The following is a 19505-nucleotide window of genomic DNA, read 5'->3' on the forward strand; positions in this document are numbered from 1 at the left end:
ATTACGCCGGAAGTGGCCAATTAAAAAAGTGAACCAAACCCAGGCATGCGGCACATAAAATAGCGGGTTTTTCGATAACCAGATTAACGGTAAGCAGTAAAATAGTTTCAGACCATGTTTGAACCGGTAGTGTTCCGGAACCGGTTCCGGATGTCCTGCTGGAAGTGGTCAATTAATACTTATGTGGCCGGCAGGGTACCCGGGTACCTTTTTCAATTTCAAATCTCGATATTTTAATGGTTATTGAGACTAGGATGTTGGAACTCTGTTAGATCTTAGAACTCGTGAATATATATCTATTACTGGGGTTGACCAAATTTTAAAGTGAGGAGGGGCAGGGGGAGGGGCTCCTGCATTTTTTTATTACGTGGAAGGCCGGCAGGGTACCCGGGTACCCACTAAATTTAAATGATCATATCTCCGTCAATTTTTCATCGATTTTGGAAATTTTCAGCTCATTCAATTCAGAAACTCATCATCTATCGGGAAAATATTTGGTTAGACCGATCTAATCACCGTGGTTTTCGGAAAATCCATATTTTTGGGAGCATGTCCTTATACCATATTGAAACCCACATTGTTTAGGCTAGGATACCTTAAAGTGTTTATGGTCAACCATGGCCTCACGGAAAGCGTGTTCCGAAATCAAAGTTTCAAAGTCAACACGTTTTATGATTCCAGGCCGGTCAGATACAATTTGCCAAAGCAATTTTACGACGCTTGGTACCGAAATTGCTACTAACCTACTGAAAATCCCGTATATTGTATTGTAAAAAAAAAACACGGATCCGGAAATCCGGATTTTCCGGTACCTATGGTGATCGGACCGGTCTAACCAAATACGATCTCGATAGATAATGAGTTTCTGAGTTGAATGAGGCAAAAACTTTTAAAATCGGTGGAAAAATCGCTGAGATATGATCATTTCCATTTCGTGGGTACCCGGATACCCTGCCGGCCTTCTACGGGTGTTTTTTTTGCTGGCCACAGTGAATCAAACCCATGCATGCGACACATCAAAGAGCGGCTTTTTCGATAACCAGATAAACGGTTAGCAACAAAATAGTTTCATACCGTATCTAAACCGGTTGTGTTCCGAAACCGGTTCCAGGTGTCCCGTCGGAAGTGACCAATTAAAAAACTAAACCAAACCCATGCATGCGAAACATCAAATCATCAAAAATGTTCGTTAACCAGATGAACGGGCAGCAAGAAAATTGTCTCTGACCACACTTAAGATTACCGGCAGTGTTGCAGAATTAGGATTGGATGCATTACTGAAATTACGCAGGTGAACAAAATTGATGCAAGCGATTAATATGAGTAAAGAACAAAATCTTGATAAAAATTTAAGCGATCTTGTCAAATTACACCATTCTAGATTCCTGGCGCGTCATTATACAGTAGGATGGATCAACGTTGTATGGAAAAATTTAAATTTTATAACACCAATCCCCTTTTGCATCTAAAATTACTGCGAACAATTTCGATGCAACTGGTGTACCCCTGGCGCTCTGTAACACGGTTTAAATTTTAATGGGTTTGTTATGGGATATTTCGCTTGCTTGCACTTTTTTTTTTGTCAAATTTTACATGAATCTTATAATTAACGATAATAAAATATAGGCTAAAGTGTGCAGGGAAAAATTTGCCGAAATGTCTTGATAATGATCGGCATCCAGTGCTAGTGAAGGTGGTCAAGTAGTCAACTGAGAGGTTTGATATTTTTCAGCTCTGTCTATACGTTTAACATAGCGTCGGAATATAACTCATCAATAAGTTTCCAAATTCGATTATGACTTTGATAAAATTCTTGCTTTTCTGAATAAGGCTGACACAAATTTCGATTTTCTCTTAAGTCGAGAGGGTCCCCGCTTGGAAATTTTGGTCAGAATTCAACATTTTGAGGAAGGGCACAAATAAATAAACCAATATTTTTTTTCAATTTTAAGGTGAAACTAGAGTCTTCTAGAAAATTTCTTATCAAACCCGATGAGTTAGGCGGTTTTTCTTAACTGTTTGAGAATGTTTTCCTCAAAAACATTTATTTTTTATCAACCCCATCCTCTATTGACGAGTCAACGAGCACTGTGACAAAAGAAGAAAATGAGATTTTTTCCGTTCTAGAGTATTCTCAGGATTCAGGAACCCTTCGGCTTCTGGCGACGGAAAAAATGTTAAGTACATATTCGACGAGAAAGGCACTATCACCACTAGGTGAATTAATCTGGTTTTTTTTAATAAATTGAGATGTTTTTGCCTTTCTCGTACACTAAGTGTACTGGAAAGGCTATATGTTCACTCCAAAAATTACTTTTTGAAAGAAGGCCCGGATGGTCAAATCACATATACCAATCGACTCAGCTCGACGAATTGAGGTGATGTCTGTGTGTGTGTGTGTATGTGTGTGTATGTGTGTGTGTGTATGTGTGTGCGTGTGTGTGTGTGTGTCTGTATGTGTGTGTACAAAAAAACTCACATCACTTTTCCTCATCCTCACAAACCTCATCCGATTTCAATGACCGACAGTTCATTCGACGCGGAATCTGGTCCCATTGTTTCCTATTGAAAATGGTTCGGATCGGTCCAGCCGTTCCGGAGATATGGCCATTTAGGTGTTCCGGAACGGTACCCCAGGAAGGGACCAGATATAAAAATGCATCAAACCTATGCATGCGACACATCAAACCACGGCATTTTCGATAACCTGATGAGCGGTAAGCAGGAAAATAGTCTCAGACCATATCTGAACCGGTAGTGTTCCCGAACCGGTTCTGGGCGTCCCGCTGGAAGTGGCCAAATATACAATTGTAGCAAACCCATGCAAGCGACACATCAAACCACGGCATTTTAGATGACCTGATGGACAATAGGCAGGAAAATCATCTCAGACCATATCTGAACCGGTAGTGTTCCGGAACCGGTTCTAGGCGTTCCACTGGAAGTGGTCAAAAATACAATTGAACCAAACCCAGTAGTGTTCCGAAACCGGTTCTAGGCGTCCCGCTGGAAGTGGCCAAATATACAATTGAACCAAACCCATGCATGCGGCACATCAAACCACGGCATTTTCGATGACCTGATGGATAATGAGCAGGAAAATCATCTCAGACCATATCTGAACCAGTAGTGTTCCGGAACCCGTTCCGGGGCTCCCGCCGAAGTGGTTAAATCTGAAAGAAAAACAAACCCGTACATGCGTCACATCAAATAGCAGCTTTTTAGATTACCTAATGAACGGCCAGCAAGTGTTTTGAAATCGGTTTTGAGTGGCCGGAAGAGGCCAAATGTAAAAGTAAACCAAATCCAGGCATGTGACACAACAAATCGTGGCTTTTACGATAACCTGATAGTTAGCTAGAAAATAGCCTTACGTCACACTAAAGACAACTGATAGTGTTCCGGAATTGGTTCCGAGAGTCCCGTCGAAATTGTCAAACCCTGGATGTGACACCTTCAATTTGCAGCGTTTTCGTTAACAAGACAATAATATTAGACCATATTTGGTTCAGCCGGTAGTTACCCGGAATCAGATCCGGGTAGTAAAATGTGAAATTTAATCAAACCCATGGATGCGGTACATCAAATCACGACCAGTCTTGTAAACATTCGACACTTTTTACTACCTTCATTTCGTTGCCGCAGTCGGGTGTCAGTCGGCTTTGTTACATTCGTGCGCTATCGTTACCTCTTACCTACACACAACACGAGCAGTAGAACGAAGATCAATAAACATAAGAAAGGGTCAAATCAATGTCATCTGACACGATGACATGTGTCTAATTCAAGCTTTACGCATAGATTTTCAGCCGATTCCGATTATGAATGTTAATATTAGTTTATTATTGCATGTTGCATTGAATACGACACACAGATGGGCAACAGATGGGTAACATTATGGAAGAAGACAGGAATAACAAAAGCCGAACCGTCTTCCGAAGCCGCTATCGTGGTGAAGTGCATTCGTTTGACATTTTTGTTTCGAACAGTAGTTTGATTGCTTGTGTTGCGAATGTCGGAGACAAAGGAGGCCGAATATCGACAAAAAGTTTCAAATGACTGTGATCTCTAACAAGACTGATCACGACTTATTGACCTAATGGAAAAATAGGGTCAGACCACATTAGATTCCCGATAGTGTTGCGGGTTCAGCTGTGGCTTCGAAAGTGGTTAGAAGTAAAAGTGAAGCAAACCCATTCATGCGATATATCAAATCGCGGTGATAAGGTAAAGGTGAATAAATAGCAATAAAATATTCTCAGACCATAATTGGGACAACCGGTAGTGTCATGGTCCATGACTCATGGAATCAGATCCGGCTATCCCACCGGAAATTACCAAATATAAAAATGAATCAAGCCCATACATACGACACATCAGATCGCAGATTGTTTGATAATCTAATGAACGGTTAGCAAGAAAATAGCCTTAGATCACATTAGAGACTAGCTGTTGTGTAGCAGAATCAACGTTCATGTGAAAAATTAAATCGTGGTATTGTTTAATGGCCTGATAAACATTAGGTATGAACAACAGTGACGAATAGGTCTAAGTTCTCATATATGAGAACAAAATATAGACAAAACTATAGGGTGTCCCAGAAAGTATGGGCACAACTTTGCAGCTCTGCCATTTGGGAATGGATGCATAAACAAACTTTATTTACACACATATCCTGCCTTAATATGTCAACATCAAATGCCAATCATTAAAATTTGCATTTCACACTTCGTTTGAATGCGGTAGAACATTTCCTGAAAGACATTTTAAAGCTTCTGCACAAATTGCTATATTTTTCAATCACATCGCTTAACAAATTGTTTTCCACGCATGAAATTAAGCTCGATAAAAATGTCATAAAATATATCCGTGTATTTCTACATGCGTATCTATTATACAACCCTAAGTTCGAATTGAAAACATATACTTTTGAACCTGAAAAATGAATTAAAACACCAAAATCGATATCTTTGAAAACCTGTTTTTCTAATAGTTGAAAACAAGCTTCTGAATATATATCACAACATGCAGAAAATCACATTTTTATTTCACTATAAGTTCAATAAATGCTCCAGCTTTATAAAGTGTAGATTGAATTGTTTTTATTCTCGTCAAAGCATGTTTTAAAACTCGAATGTCTGTGGGCATGTCTAATCCAGAAAAAGAAAAGGCGAATTTTTCAGTTTTCTCAAAATTATGATTTGCCCGTACGCACAATCAAAACATATTTTTACAAAAAATTCCAATCAACCATCTGAAGAAAAATATGTTTTCGAATGTATCATGTGAAAAAAAATCGAAAAAAATGTTTCGAATTTGGATTTTTGGCAAAACCGTAAAAAAGGAGTTTGTGCAGAAGTTTTAAAAGATGTTTTTCCATTTTAATCATTCTGCATATACAAACCATTTTTAATGTATAAACTCTTCACAGGTATCAATTAAAATACTCTGAATAAAAATGCAAAAATATAAAAATTGTTGTTTGTTAAGAAAATGATTGTATTTTCGCTATACAAAGTTGTGCCCATACTTTCTGGGACACCCTATAAAGCGATCTCATCAAATCGTACCATTTCAGATTCCTAAGCATTAAATTTATAGCAGGATGGGTCAACGTTGAATGGAAAAATAAGAATTTGATCGCGTCAACAGAAGATGGGGACTGTTTTAAGGAATTTTGAGCTCTAAAACTATGTAATATAAGTGTATTTGGTATGGGAAATATGTTCGGTGTCCACCAGAGTATCCAAGAGAGCGGTCCAAAGTCTAAGATAATGGCCCAGTATTCAAGTTAGTGCCTATTTTATAGGATTTTCAATTCTTGCATTATGGGCATATTTTGTATGAAAATATGTCCAGAATTCAACATTTGTAATCAGAAAACCCAAGCTGTGCGCTGTTTCACAAGGTCTGCAATATGACTATAGTTTGAATGGGGAAGAATGCCGGTCTTCGTCAAAAACTGGTAACCAGAAAATCATAAACGACATGCCAAAATTCAATACGGCGACTATTTTATGTAATTTTCCAGAGTCCAAAAATGAATACCAGAACATCCAAGATGGTGTCTCAATGTTCAAGATGGCGGTTAGTTTAGTTGGGGTAGATATCCGGAGTCATAAAATGATGACCGGAAAATCAAAAATGACGTTTCAAAATTTTGCGGCTTCATGACACTTGTTTGGTTTGAGTTTTGGACCGTTGTCTTATATTTTCTGAATATTGGATGTTATGCTAATATAAAATGTATCCGTATTGAGTAGATTTAGCAAGCAGTTTTCATTTTGTATTTATGTCAATGTCATCAACATGTCGCTCGAGTTTTGTTGAAAGGATATTTTAAAGCACGAGAAAGGCAACATCACCGCTAGGTGAATTAATTAGGGTTTTTTTCGTTGTTTTCGCGTTTTTTATTTCAATTGAGTTTTTTTTTCTCGGATCGCCACTTTTTTTTTCACGCGTTTCAAACATTTATTGCAGGCACCAAATTTTTCACTCACTCACGCGAGCAACGATCTATCACACAGCGATATTATCCGGATAAAGCAGACCGCGATATTTTCCATGCACCCATAGACGATTGAAAAGGCACTCACTCCGGTTCCTTTGCGTGATAAAAGTATGCTCTCTCCAACTAGCGCTCGTTCGCTCTCGCAGGAGAAAAGGGTTGCTCAGTTTGCACCAATCTACGTTTTCACCCGGTTGACGTCTGAGCGGTGCCGTGTTATCTAGATGGCCTTGAAAATAAGTAGATTTTATGTAAACACGGCACCACTAAACGTCAAATAATTAATCTCGTGCATCGGTGGAGACGCTATGTGGCTCGCGGACGGAGTGAATATTTAGATGCTTTGTTGTTTATCCGTGAGTTGTGCATGGAGAGTAAAAGAATTATCGTGAGCGCTGGAGTGAGAGACTTTTATTTTTCACCCCATGCAGTGAATAATCATGATCGCGGAGGCGGATAAATCCGGGGATTTTGATCGCGTGAGTGAAAAATTGGATGCCTGATTTATTGTAATGTTCCGATGACCCTGGAGGGATCGGTTCTGCTTGGGCCTCTTACTGAGCAGAAACATAATTATTTAAACAATAAATAGAAAAAAAAAATCTCTTTTGATTGCCGGCTTTCAAAAGATTAAATTTTAACCAACTAAACAACCAATGCCGTGGGTCCATCGTCAGCTTTTCAGGCGAATCCTTGACCTACATAATACATCTCCCAACCACCCACTCCGTAGTACTTATGGGAGTGTCCCTGAGTCGGAGGCCTCTTATATAAGTGCTACATCAACATTTCCTTCCCCTATCCCAAGTTACGGTAAAGATGGGCGTGGCCGGGAATAATGACATTTGTGCTTTTGGTATTCTTGCATAAGATTGGAGCGAAGTTAACTCCCCAGCTTTGTTCCGAAAAGCAATCCGAGCAAGATTAGCAAAAGGTACATGAATGTTGTTAGTATCCAATCTACGAAGTATACCGTAACTACGCTAACGCTAACGCTAACGCTAAGAGTCACAGTGGACTTTCCAGATTGGTAGGCATGTTGGTTCACATGAAGAGGCACATTAGCCAGATGAACATCATGGATGTGATGATCGACAATGCGTTCTAAGCATTTCAGAAGAAAAGTGGTCAAACTGATAGGTCTAAAACCTTTTGCTTCTTCATGCGACGCACGACCACTTTCAGAATAAACTTAACAGAAATATCCTAATTAAATTAATTAATTATCGATTTTTGCGGCTTAACCAGCCGAATGGAAGTTTTACTTTATTCCAAAAGCTAGACTTTACATATACTGGCGTGAGTGAGAAATGGACAAATTGAGGTGAAATTTGCGAAAAAGTTACTCGTCCTCTCGGTGAGACTCGAACTCACGACTCCTACTAGGAGTCGTGAGTTCGAGTCTCACCGAGAGGACGAGTAACTTTTTCGCAAATTTCACCTCAATTTGTGCATTTCTCACTCACGCCAGTATATATAAAGTCTAGCTTTTGGAAGAAATATCCTGCCAAGATTTGGTAATATAGGGTCTGGGACCATTTGGGCAGGAGCACCTATTTTGGGCACTTGCTGCTATAACTCAGTCAATTTCAAATCGACTGAGTTGAATTTTTGAACATGGCTAGATACTGTGCCTATCTGATCGTGTCTCAAAAATCAAATAAATCGGTTCAAAATTGACTGAGTTATAGCAGCAAGTGCCCAAAATAGGTGCTCCTGCCCAAATGGTCCCAGACCCTACCCTGTGGCAAAACTGCAAACAAGTAGTTTTTTCAAAACATGTTTGAAATACTCAAATTCCTTCTTAAGCAAAATAGGATAAATTCCTTCTGCCCCAGAAGATTTGAAAGGAGCAAAGCTATTAAGTATCCATTCAATCGATTCTAAAGTTATGATACTTCGAGCCGAAGCTAAAGAATCGTAACTACAAGAAAAGACATCAGGTTCATCAGAAGATGTAATATCTCCACATCCGGGGAAGTGCGTACTGAATAAACATTCCAATACTTCCTCATCAGAGGAAGTGAAATCACCATTTGGCAAACGAAGTTCGTTCACTCAGAAATCCTTAGATTTTGCAAGGATTTTGTTCAACCGATTGCGAAGTAACATTCACATGTTCAAAAAAGATATGACGATGGCCAGATAAAGATTCTTCAGCTGACACATGCCAATTGGTCAGCTCGTGACTAATTCTGCTAGAGCAAAGCGTTATGTCTAACACTTCCTCTCTAGCAGATTCCATGAAGGTTAGGCGGTTGCCTATGTTGAGTACTCCAAGATCTGTCCCGAGCAGAAGAAAATATCAACAGCGTAATAAAATATGTTATTTTGGCATAATAACTATATAATGGAATCTGTAATATCTATGTTATTAACATATCTTTTTATGTTATAAACTTGTCTGTCATAAGCGGCAAAATAACAAAAATCAAAACAAAAAAATGTTCCTGGAAGACCAATCAAATAACATGTTTTGTTAGATTCCATAACAACTTAATAACAATGAATCATGCAGTGAATTTGAAAACTTGTTATTGTTGTGTTGTTGTGTTATAGTTCATCACATATTTGTACATTTTCAATAGTAGAATAAAAACAAAACTTGGTCTACAACAAAGTATATTTTTGAAATATTATTTAGTGGAAGAACCTCAATAGTTTGATCATCACAAAATAAGATTGCCCAACAAAACATGTTATAAAAAAGTAATGCTTTCGATAAGTTAATAATAACAAATTATGAGGGGGAGCGGACCTGGTGTGATGGTTAGAACTCTTGACCATCACGCCGAGGACATGGGATCTAATCCCACTCCCGACAAACTCGCAAAATGTGAGTTCTTCCTTCGGAAGGGAAGTAAAGCGTGGGGCCTAGGGCTAAAAATCTCGTTAATACAGATAAAAAAAAAACAAATTATGATATAAAAACAGGCTATGTGATTCTGTTGCTATGAATTTGATATTCTCCTCTTCTCGGGGTACCCTTTTAGTATTCCGTCAAACTGGGGCCTCTCAAATTAACGTCTGAGCTGCCCCAGATGGTATGGTGAGCCTTTGCATTACTGTCAACAATTAGCGGAAGGCCTTTTGAAGTGCAGTATGCGATGACTTGCTTGAAAGCATCCGTAGGGGATGGTTAATCATGCGGTAAATAAACCGAACAATAAACGTATTTCTTGTTGAGGTTTCCATCAGATACATCGATTGTGATAGCACATTCATCTCTAGTGGTTAGTTCAGAAATGAGTGTAACAAGGATTTCGTTGTTGACAAGCACACATGCTCGAGGCATGGCACGCGAGTTTGCCATTTCATTTGTACTGAAAGTAGCAAACACCGGATTCACAAGGTTCCCTATATAGAAATTCCCCTTACGAATGTAAGGACTATAGCCACTTGGGCTGTACCATTTTGCATAAGTCTGCAAAGATTTATCGTTGTGCTGAAGATTGATCTGAACTATCCTAACCGTGGCCACTACCCAAACTAGGCAAGATTAAACTCTTAACAATCAGTGCACAAAAAAACAATAGCAACAATAAAGCCAGATCGGTATTGATTTGAATGCACCAAAGGCGATGATGCACAGAATACACTGTGTAAAACGCATAATGCGAATCCATATAGGTGAAAATTTAAACTATTTTAACTTCTTCATAATCCCGCCCTTATTCAGCCTCTATTATGAGACTGAAGAAGGGCAGCTGATTGTTTTAAAAAAAGGGTGCTCTAGTACTCCACAGGCTCCGTTTGAGATTAGGTTTTTATAAGACCCCCAACCATTCATTCCTAAGCACGGTAAGCATAGAGCCGCATAACACCATGAATTAGGGGTCACCTGATTAGTGGACTCCTACCACTGGAACAGGTGGTCCGTAGTGCTATTCTTAGCCAGTTGAACTTATCGCTACAGACACTACACAGCTATCTAGGCTGATCGGGAAAAGAAGTTAATATTGGTGATCAACTTCCTACGGGCCCAAAAAGCCGGTAGTGAATGTAAATTATCTTGTCGGTAAGGTATTTTCTTTCGCCTACCGTAAGTATCAGCAAGCCGTTGAGCATTGCCGCTTGTCACAACTCTATACAAGGCAATAATATCCGAATTTGCAAGCCGGCAAGAATTCAACTTCCAGCTAATAGTCAAGAACACGTTTCATTCAACAGGGTCTACCTTAATTAACTACACTTCAAAATCCAACTTTATCCCATAACTGGATAATATCCAGCCAATTAAGTTCACTCTAGCAGCTACATGAACCTCGAGCAGTGCAATTTAACCTGTGCTTCTTAATTCTGGTCACTTGCATAAGCAACCGCCCTCCAACAACACCGACCTTGCAGAAAATTCTGAAAATCACCCGTTATAAAAACATTCATATCCCACCCCCTGCTGATAACATCCGTAGGAAAAAATGCAAACCCAGCAAAGGTATGTAGACTCACTTCCACCAAAAAAAAAAGAACAGCTTTACTGACCTGAATTCTCCATCCTGCTTGCGCCCAACATGACCTGATGCGGTTTTATGAAAATAGCAAGAGTCTGTAAGGGAGCCCGTTACTCGAGCGAAGCGTTAAGCGAAGAAGGCCTCCTCGCACGCCGCGGCGTTTGCCGACCTCGAACCCAGGGACCAAACCAGTCCGTGGGTTCCTTTCGACAGATTCGAACACATGGTGCGCGATGCCGGCTCAGCAGGTGGAAAAGACCATCCAGTTTTTCCCGACCTGAGCAGCAGCAACAGCACGTGGAGTCTGCTGGTTCTGTGAGGGGACAGCTGCGGTGGATGGTAGACACATTTGTGCACCTTGCGCGCGCCCCCCTCCCGGGGTGTATGTGAAAGTGTTTGGCGAAAAGGCGCAAAGTTAACAAGTCGGAAAAATTTTCAGCACTTCCGAGCGCTTAATGCAGACACCATTAACGAGCACGGGAGATCTACCGCGAGGCGGCGAGGGCAGGTGGGCTGTAGCCACGAAATGATGGACTCGCCGTAAAGGTGTAAAGTGAAAGTGCCTATTTCTGCCGGGGTTTATCGAGTTGAGGTGCCAAGTCATGTTTTATCGGTGTTATAAAGGTGCTTTTTGTGTTGGGGAAAATTCAATGACGAAACATGAACGGAACAAAGTCGATAATTGATTTGATAATGGCGTTTTGGTTCAGATCGTTTGAATACATCTCCGAAAGTGAACTTCGATTTTATTATCTGGCAAACACGCTCCACGCCTTTGTGAACCAACCTTCTGGATGCTGGGTTCGCCGTAAAGTGCAGCGAGCTCGTGGTTCATCCTTCTCCGCCACACACCGTTCTCCTGCACACCGCCGAAGATCGTCATTAGTACGCGTCGCTCGAAAACTCCGAGTGCTTGCAGGTCCTCCTCGAGCATGGTCCATGTCTCGTATCCGTAGAGGACCACCGGACTTATTAGCGTTTTGTGCATGTTCATTAGGTGTGTGGGTGAATCACTCTATTTACACCGCAGTTTCTTCTGGAGCACATAGTAGGCCCGACTTCCGCTGATGATGCGCCTCCGAATATCACGACTCACGTTGTTGTCAGCCGTCAGTAAGGATCCGAGGTAGACGAACTCCTCCATCATCTCGAAAGTATCCCCGTCTATCGTAACATTACTACTCAAACGGATCCGGTCATGTTCGTTTCCGCCTACCAGTATGTACTTTGTTCTAGCTGCATTCGCCAACAGTCCGACCTTTGCTGCTTCGCGTTTCAGGCGGGTGTACAACTTTGCCACCATTCCAAATGTTCTGGCGATAATGTCCATGTCGTGCGCAAAGCATACAAATTGACTGGATTTTGTGAAAACCGTTCCCCGGCTGTTGAGCCCGGCTCGTTGCATCATTGCGATGTTGAAGGGTAGGCATGAGAGTCCATCACCTTGTCGCAGTCCCCGGCGAGATTCGAATGAACTGGATAGTACACCCGAAACCCTTACGCAGTTTTGCACACCGTCCATCGTTGCTTTTATCAGTCTAGTCAGCTTCCCAGGAAAGTTGTTTTCGTCCATGATTCTCCATAACTCTGCGCGGTCGATACTGTCGTATGCCGCTTTGAAATCGATGAACAGGTGATGCGTTGGGACCTGGCATACATGGCATTTTTGGAGGATTTGCCGTACGATGAATATCTGGTCCGTTAACGACCAGCCGTCGATGAAGCCGGCTTGATAACTTCCCACGAGCTCATTCATTTTAGGTGACAGACGACGGATGATGATCTTGGATAGCACTTTGTAGGCAGCATTCAAAATAGTAATCGCCCAGAAGTTCCCAGGTCTTAGCTGCGATACCATCCTTACCAGCTGCTTTGTTGGCAGGCCCGTGCACAGAAAAGGCGACAAGGGAGAGGTTTTTTTTTTTAATTTTGATAAAGGGTGGAGGGGCGCCTAGTGTATAAAACATCGATAATGGGAGGGGTTTAACCCCCAAAACCCCTCCCTTGTAGACGAACTTGTTTGTTGGGTTCGAACTGATGAATGGCATCCTCAACTTCCCTCAACGTGGGAGTTGGCTCATTTCCGCCCTCTGCTGCATTGGCGTAGTCGTTCCCTCCGTTGCCGTGGTCTCCCATGCCTACGTTCTCTACGCCATTCAGCTGCTGATCGAAATGCTGCTTCCACCTTTCGATCACCTCACGTCCGTCTGTCAAGAGGCCTCCGTTTTTATCCCTGCATATTTTGGCTCGCGGTACGAAGCCGTTGCGGGATGCGTTCCATTTCTTCGCATCCGATTTCTTCCAGGCGGCGCTTTTTCTCCCGAAAGAGGCGGGTCTGCTGTTTCCACTTCTGTTTAGAACGTTCCACGTTCTGTCGGGTCCCCTGCTGCAGTATTACCGCGCTCGTTGCATTCTTCTTCTCCAAAAACCGTTCTGCACTCTTCGTCGAACCATTCGTACCGTCGATTCCGTTCCACGTACCCGATGGTGCTCTCGGCTGCGTCGTTGATGACTGTTTTCACTGTATTCCAGCAGTCGTCTAGAGGGGCCTCATCGAGCTCGCCCTCGTCTGGCAACGCGGCTTCGAGATTCTGCGCGTATGCTGAGGCGACATCCGGTTGTTTGAGTCGCTCTAGGTTGTACCGTGGCGGTCGCCGGTACCGAACATTGTTGATGACGGAAAGTTTTGGGCGCAGTTTGACCATCTCCAGATAGTGGTCGGAGTCGATGTTGGCGCCACGAGAGGTCCTGACGCCGATAATGTCGGAGAAGTGCCGTCCGGCAATCAGAACGTGGTCGATTTGAGATTCCGTCTGCTGTGGTGATCTCCAGGTGTAACGATAAGAGAGGCTGTGTTGGAAAAAGGTGCTACGTATGGCCATATTTTTGGAGGCGGCGAAATCAATGAGTCGTAGGCCGTTTTCGTTCGTCTGCTGGTGGGCGCTGAACTTTCCAATCGTCGGTCTGAATTCCTCCTCCTGGCCTACCTGAGCGTTTAAATTTCTTATGAGGCGTACTCGCGTTCGAGTTGCATGCGTCCTTCTCATCATCAGTGCTTCCGGAGTGTGGGCTGTGCACGTTTATTATGCTGAAGTTGAAGAATCGGCCCTTGATCTTCAACCTGCACATTCTTTCGTCGATCGGCCACCAACCGATTACGCGCCTCTGCATATCACCCATCACGATGAAAGCTTTTCTCAGCTCGCATGTGTTGCTGGAGCTCTGGTAGATGGTATGATAACCTCTAAACGTTCGCACCATGGTTCCTGTCCAACACACCTCCTGCAGCGCTACGATGCCGAACCCGCGATCCTTCAGCAGATCGGCGAGTATGCGGGTGCTCCTTATGAAGTTGAGAGATTGTCAGTTCCACGTACCGAGTTTCCAATCGCAAGTCCTTTTTGTTCGCTGGGGTCGTTTCTATTGGTCTCGGTTCGTATTATTCTGTTGATGATGTTTTTTTACGGCTGGCTCGTATGACCGGACACTAACTTCCTACTTTCCGGAGAACACCCCCTTCCCCCGTTCCTGTCAGCCTACGACCAAAATTCCAACCGGAATTGGTTACCCGATGTAATCTAAATAAAACCTTTTATTTTGGGTTTCGCCGTTTATCTCTGAATTTTTTACTCCCCATTGAGAAAAACTAGTTTTTTCATAGACTTTTTAGCTGCTTTCAATGTTTCCATGCAAATCATGGGAATTCCTATAAAAAAACAGGATAGAGTTGATTTACAGTAAGACAGAGCACGAGAAGTGACCTCACAGTGTCTATGGTAGAAGAATATTAGATAAACAATTTGATTGGCGTAGACTATGGTATCTTTATCTACACACTTAAAACAGAATGCCGAGATCGGCTGTGCGGATCTCGGTTAAAGTTCATTTGCTGAAATCTCGGCTAAACGCTTGACGTTTAATGTTTGGTGACAGTGGCACCCATGGGTGCTGCTATGAATAAACTTGAATTTTTGCTGATTTCTCAGTTAAATTGCGATTGCCGAGCGCTCGGCTGTGCGGATCTCGGCAAAAGAATGAAAATTAGCCGAGCTCAACTGAGTGTGTAGGTATTAAAAATTTGCTAAAAAAAATTAAATCTATTCAACGTTTGGTCAACCATGAACTACATGACGGTATTATGCAAACGTCGAACTAGATCATAAACGACCCCAACTATTCGAGTAGCCCAGTATTCACTTTTCCTACTACCCATTATATATTTGAATCAACTAATGAATCGGTGCACGGTTCAAATCATTAAAATATTGTCTAAAATTGTTTAAGCTCTAAGATGCCGAATAAATATTTCATTTTAAGAAATCTTCTAACGTACTAGGTATGTATATTCACATCCTTTGCATTTACGAAGCTCCATTGATCAGTATTTTATCCTTAACTATAGAATGCAGAATTCTCACGCTCACCGGTAGCATTCGCTCGTTGTAAACCCGTAATTTGAAACACATTTTAGTTACAAAACCGATCATTACAAAACATAGTTAGTTAGTGTCAAACTTGCATTTCAATGAGCGAATGCCATTTGCTCGTTGCAATGCAAATGTGTTGTAACAAGTAAACGGCCGCTGTTGTAGATGGCTTCCTATGAAAATATAGCGACTGGTGATTGGTTTTATGGCTATATCTCCAAAACGGTAAGAGAATCCATTTTAGTGTCAAAGAACAAAAGAAAGAACATTAGCTTTTGCGCTTAGAAAAAAATTGTTAAAAATAATCTATGATACAGACAGTACTTTTATCAGCATTTTTAGACGTTTTTTCTCTACGGTGAAAAATTTTCTGGGAATTTTTTTTTCGATGTATTTTAATTGGGTTGCTGACGTAATATGGCGTCGATTTCACTAAGAAAACTTTGTTCTAAGATGAACAGTTTTTGAGATATGATTTTTTGAAGTTTGGGGTGTTTTAGAAAATTTTAGAAAATCGTGAAATTTCATCTAGCGTTTTCCGGGAAAATAGTCCTCTATGATTTTTTTGAATTCCATATATGATCTTATATCCACGAACTCTAGCTCTAGTGAATTTTTTATTGAAATCGGAGACCCTTCGGCGCAAACTGTTCGGCAATAAAAAAAAATCCTCCCCATTCTCACCAGTTTTCATGTTTCGGTGTAAAATTTGACCAAAAAGCATATGCAAGGATGGGAACACTCACTTGCAAAGCATTACACTCACTTGCGATTTCCTCAGCTCAGAAGCGTGCAATCAAGAAACGATGTATGGACGACTTTTGCTTTGTGGTTTTGTCTCAAAGTTTGCCGAATAGAGTTGGTGTCGCACACGCATACCGAAGTCGTGAGGGAGCTGCAAAGGCAACTCTCCACGAGGTGAATGTAAATTACACTCACCTCGTGGAGAGTCGTTTCCCAGCTTTGTCACGACTTTGGTATGCGTGTGCGACCCCAACGCTGTTCGGCAAACTTTGAGACAAAACCACAAAGCAAAAGTCGTCCATACATCGTTTCTTGATTGCACGCTTCTGAACCGAGAAAATAGCAAGTGAGAGCTCTTTGCAAGTGAGTGGTCCCATCCCTGAGCATATGGAGGCCTCTGCTGAAGATCTACATCTATGAACATTTTCAATATTTTAGGAATGATGGTTCACAACGAGGGTGATATGTTGCCAATTATGTCCCATTTTGCCCCATATTCCTTAACAAGTATTAAAAATAGGGTTTTCATATGTTTTAAGATGTTTTTGATGTTTGCATGCAGATTATAATGATCATGGCTCTTTAGAAACAAGATAGAGTAGATTTTCACCATATCAGAGCACGTAATATGATCTATGTTGCCTCAAATTCATCCCAATTTTCATGTTTCGGTGAAAAATTTTAGCACGAAGAAGATGAAGGTACCTGTTGCTAATCTACATATCTGTAAAACGCTCAATACTATAGAAATGATAATTCGATATGAGAGTGATTTAGCATTTCCTATAGAAAATCATTAATTCATAATTCATCCAGAAATTTCTCTAAGAGTTCAAAAATATTTCTTGGGTGCCTTCCAGAATTATTCCATAAGTTTCATGAGAAATTCCTCCAGGGACTCTTACAGAAAATCTTCCGCAGATTCCTTCAGAAAAAAAAACTTCTGTAAAAGTGGAGTAGAGTTTTTCAAGTGCTTTTTTGGTCAAATTTCTAACTGAAACATGAAAATTAGAAAGGGTTGAAACAAAATAGGACACATGTCATGCCACATCCATGAAGGAAATCAACTATATCATTTTTTTTCAACAGTATTTGTATCATGATTCTCATGACTAGCACGGAAACATAAAGACAGCTTGAAAATCTATGGAAAAAAAACTAGTTTTTCATATTAAATAAGTATTTTGGGGCAAAAAGAAGCAGTACAGTGATCTAGTCAACACGACAATGCTCAACTTCAATCGAGAACAATCTATGCTGTTTAACATTTTTCTGGAATATATATCGGTGGCAGAGGTTTATCATGAAAAAGTTCTTTGTTATATTTTGCATTAAACATATGAGCTTCAATCTCGGACAACTGACAACTTCCAGAATTAGCTACACTAAGGTTTTTTTGAGGGCCCATATAGCCGAGGCGGTAAACGCACGGGTATTCAGCATGACCATGCTGAGGGTGACGGGTTCGATTCCCAATCGGTCCAGGATCTTTTCGTAAAGGAAATTTCCTTGACTTCCTTGGGCATACAGGGGATAGACAAAATGATCGGGACAGGTAAAATTTTCACTTTTCAAAAAATTTTCAAACAGCTGTAACTTTTTGAAAAGTGCACCAAAAAATCTGAAATTTTTACTGTAAGTTGGTCAACTAGTTGTGTATCAATGGTCAAAATTTGGGAATGATCGGGCTATCCTACATGAAGTTATGAAGATTCTAGAAAAAGTCAAAATTACCCGATAGCCAACTTTGAACTGTTATATCTCCGGATTCAATGAACCAAATGCAATGACATTTTGAGCAATCATGACTTATGTGATTAGCTTTGAAAAAAAAAAATAATAACCTAAAATTGTTAACACGGAAGAAAATTATAGCGCTTAGATTATTTTTCCGATATAAAACCAAATTATCAGAAATTTTAACATCGCTTTAATATTCGATATAGAAATTATAGTTTATTTTAAATCCCTCTAATTGACTAAAAAATGAATATTTTTTGAAAGGAAGTAACAAAATAACCAACAGTAAATTGAAATAGTAATGGGAAGCATATTAAAATTCGACCAATTTACTAAAAAACATAAAATAAATGAAATCGCTGTAATTTTCTTTCTTATTGATAAGTTCAAGTTTAGTCAAACATTTTTCAAAGCTTATAATATAAGTCATGATCGCTCAAAATTTCATTGCATTTGGTTCATTGAATCTGGAGATATAACAGTTCAAAGTTGGCTATCGGATAATTTTGACTTTTTCTACAATCTTTCTAACTTCATGTGGAATAGCCCGATCTATCCCAAATTTTGACCATTGATACACAACTAGTTGACCAACTTACAGAAAAAAATTCAGATTTTTTTGTGCACTTTTCAAAAAGTTACAGCTGTTTGAACATTTTTTGAAAAGTGAAAATTTTACCTGTCCCGATCATTTTGTCTATCCCCTGTAGATTATCTTCGTGCCTGCCACACGATATACACATGCAAAATGGTCATTGGCAGAGGAAGCTCTCAGTTAAAAACTGTGGAAGTGCCCATAGAACACTAAGCTGAGAAGCAGGCTTTGTCCCAGTGAGGACGTTACGCCAAGAAGAGGAGAGGAAGGTTTTTTTTACACGGGTAGTTTTTCTGCTTTAACTCGGTCAATTTTGAGCCAATTCACATGAAAATTTGTACACAAATAGACACGGTTAGTACTACCTGTATACGGAAAATCAGATAGGTAGGTTTAAAATTGACCGAGTTAAAGCAGAAAAACCACCCGTGTTAAAAAAGACCTTAGTGTACATAGGCTTACCCCAACCCAAGTAACACAACATGTCTTATAGAAATTATTTCGACTCCAGTATGACCAGTTACAAAGTTTTGGTTTGAAACAATAAAACCGATTTTCAGACTGCTATACGACTGAAAAAGCGCAGAAGGTGGAGCCTGCGCAACATCTTTGTGATGTCATATTCATGTTGAATCTGAGCATACTTAATTGTGTATCTTAGTATGTTTTCCATTATATATTTTCAACAAATTCTAGAAAACAGTGCCTTGGAAATCAAGATGTTTTATTGCTGTAAATAATTAAGTTTCAAAATGTCAATAATAAAAATCGACAACTGCGAATATCGACATGTATCAATAATTCTACCAAGCCACTTTAACGCCCAATTGCCATACTGCAATCATAAATTTTAATGCCAATCATTTTTTACAGTGAAATAGGTTATCATGTTCGATTTGGTATTTGAACGGATTGGTATCTGTCACGATATGGAAAGACAACAAATATCAAGTATCAAATATTTATCACAGCTTATACATTGAAGCGGCTCAAAGAGCATTATGCTCGGTAAAATCGGCCCTTATAGATAATCATATATT

At 40.4% G+C, this 19505-nt stretch overlaps 2 protein-coding genes across 2 annotated transcripts in view; one reads left to right on the top strand and one right to left on the bottom strand.

Annotated features, from left to right (window-relative positions):
• Window positions 1-19505, top strand: part of LOC109411327 (dipeptidase 1) — a 911905-nt gene that overhangs the window by 314652 nt on the left and 577748 nt on the right. The gene's annotated exons all lie outside the window — the stretch shown is intronic.
• The window catches only part of LOC134289708 (uncharacterized), a 179871-nt gene continuing 173599 nt past the window's right edge, over window positions 13234-19505 (bottom strand). Inside the window, exon 2 of the mRNA XM_062856034.1 lies at window positions 13234-13946. Within this exon, the coding sequence (XP_062712018.1) occupies window positions 13314-13841 (528 nt within the window). The 5' untranslated portion in view covers window positions 13842-13946 and the 3' untranslated portion in view covers window positions 13234-13313. The remainder of the gene's footprint in view (window positions 13947-19505) is intronic.

The sequence above is a fragment of the Aedes albopictus genome, chromosome 3, assembly GCF_035046485.1.
Source record: "Aedes albopictus strain Foshan chromosome 3, AalbF5, whole genome shotgun sequence".
Lineage (NCBI taxonomy): Eukaryota > Metazoa > Arthropoda > Insecta > Diptera > Culicidae > Aedes > Aedes albopictus.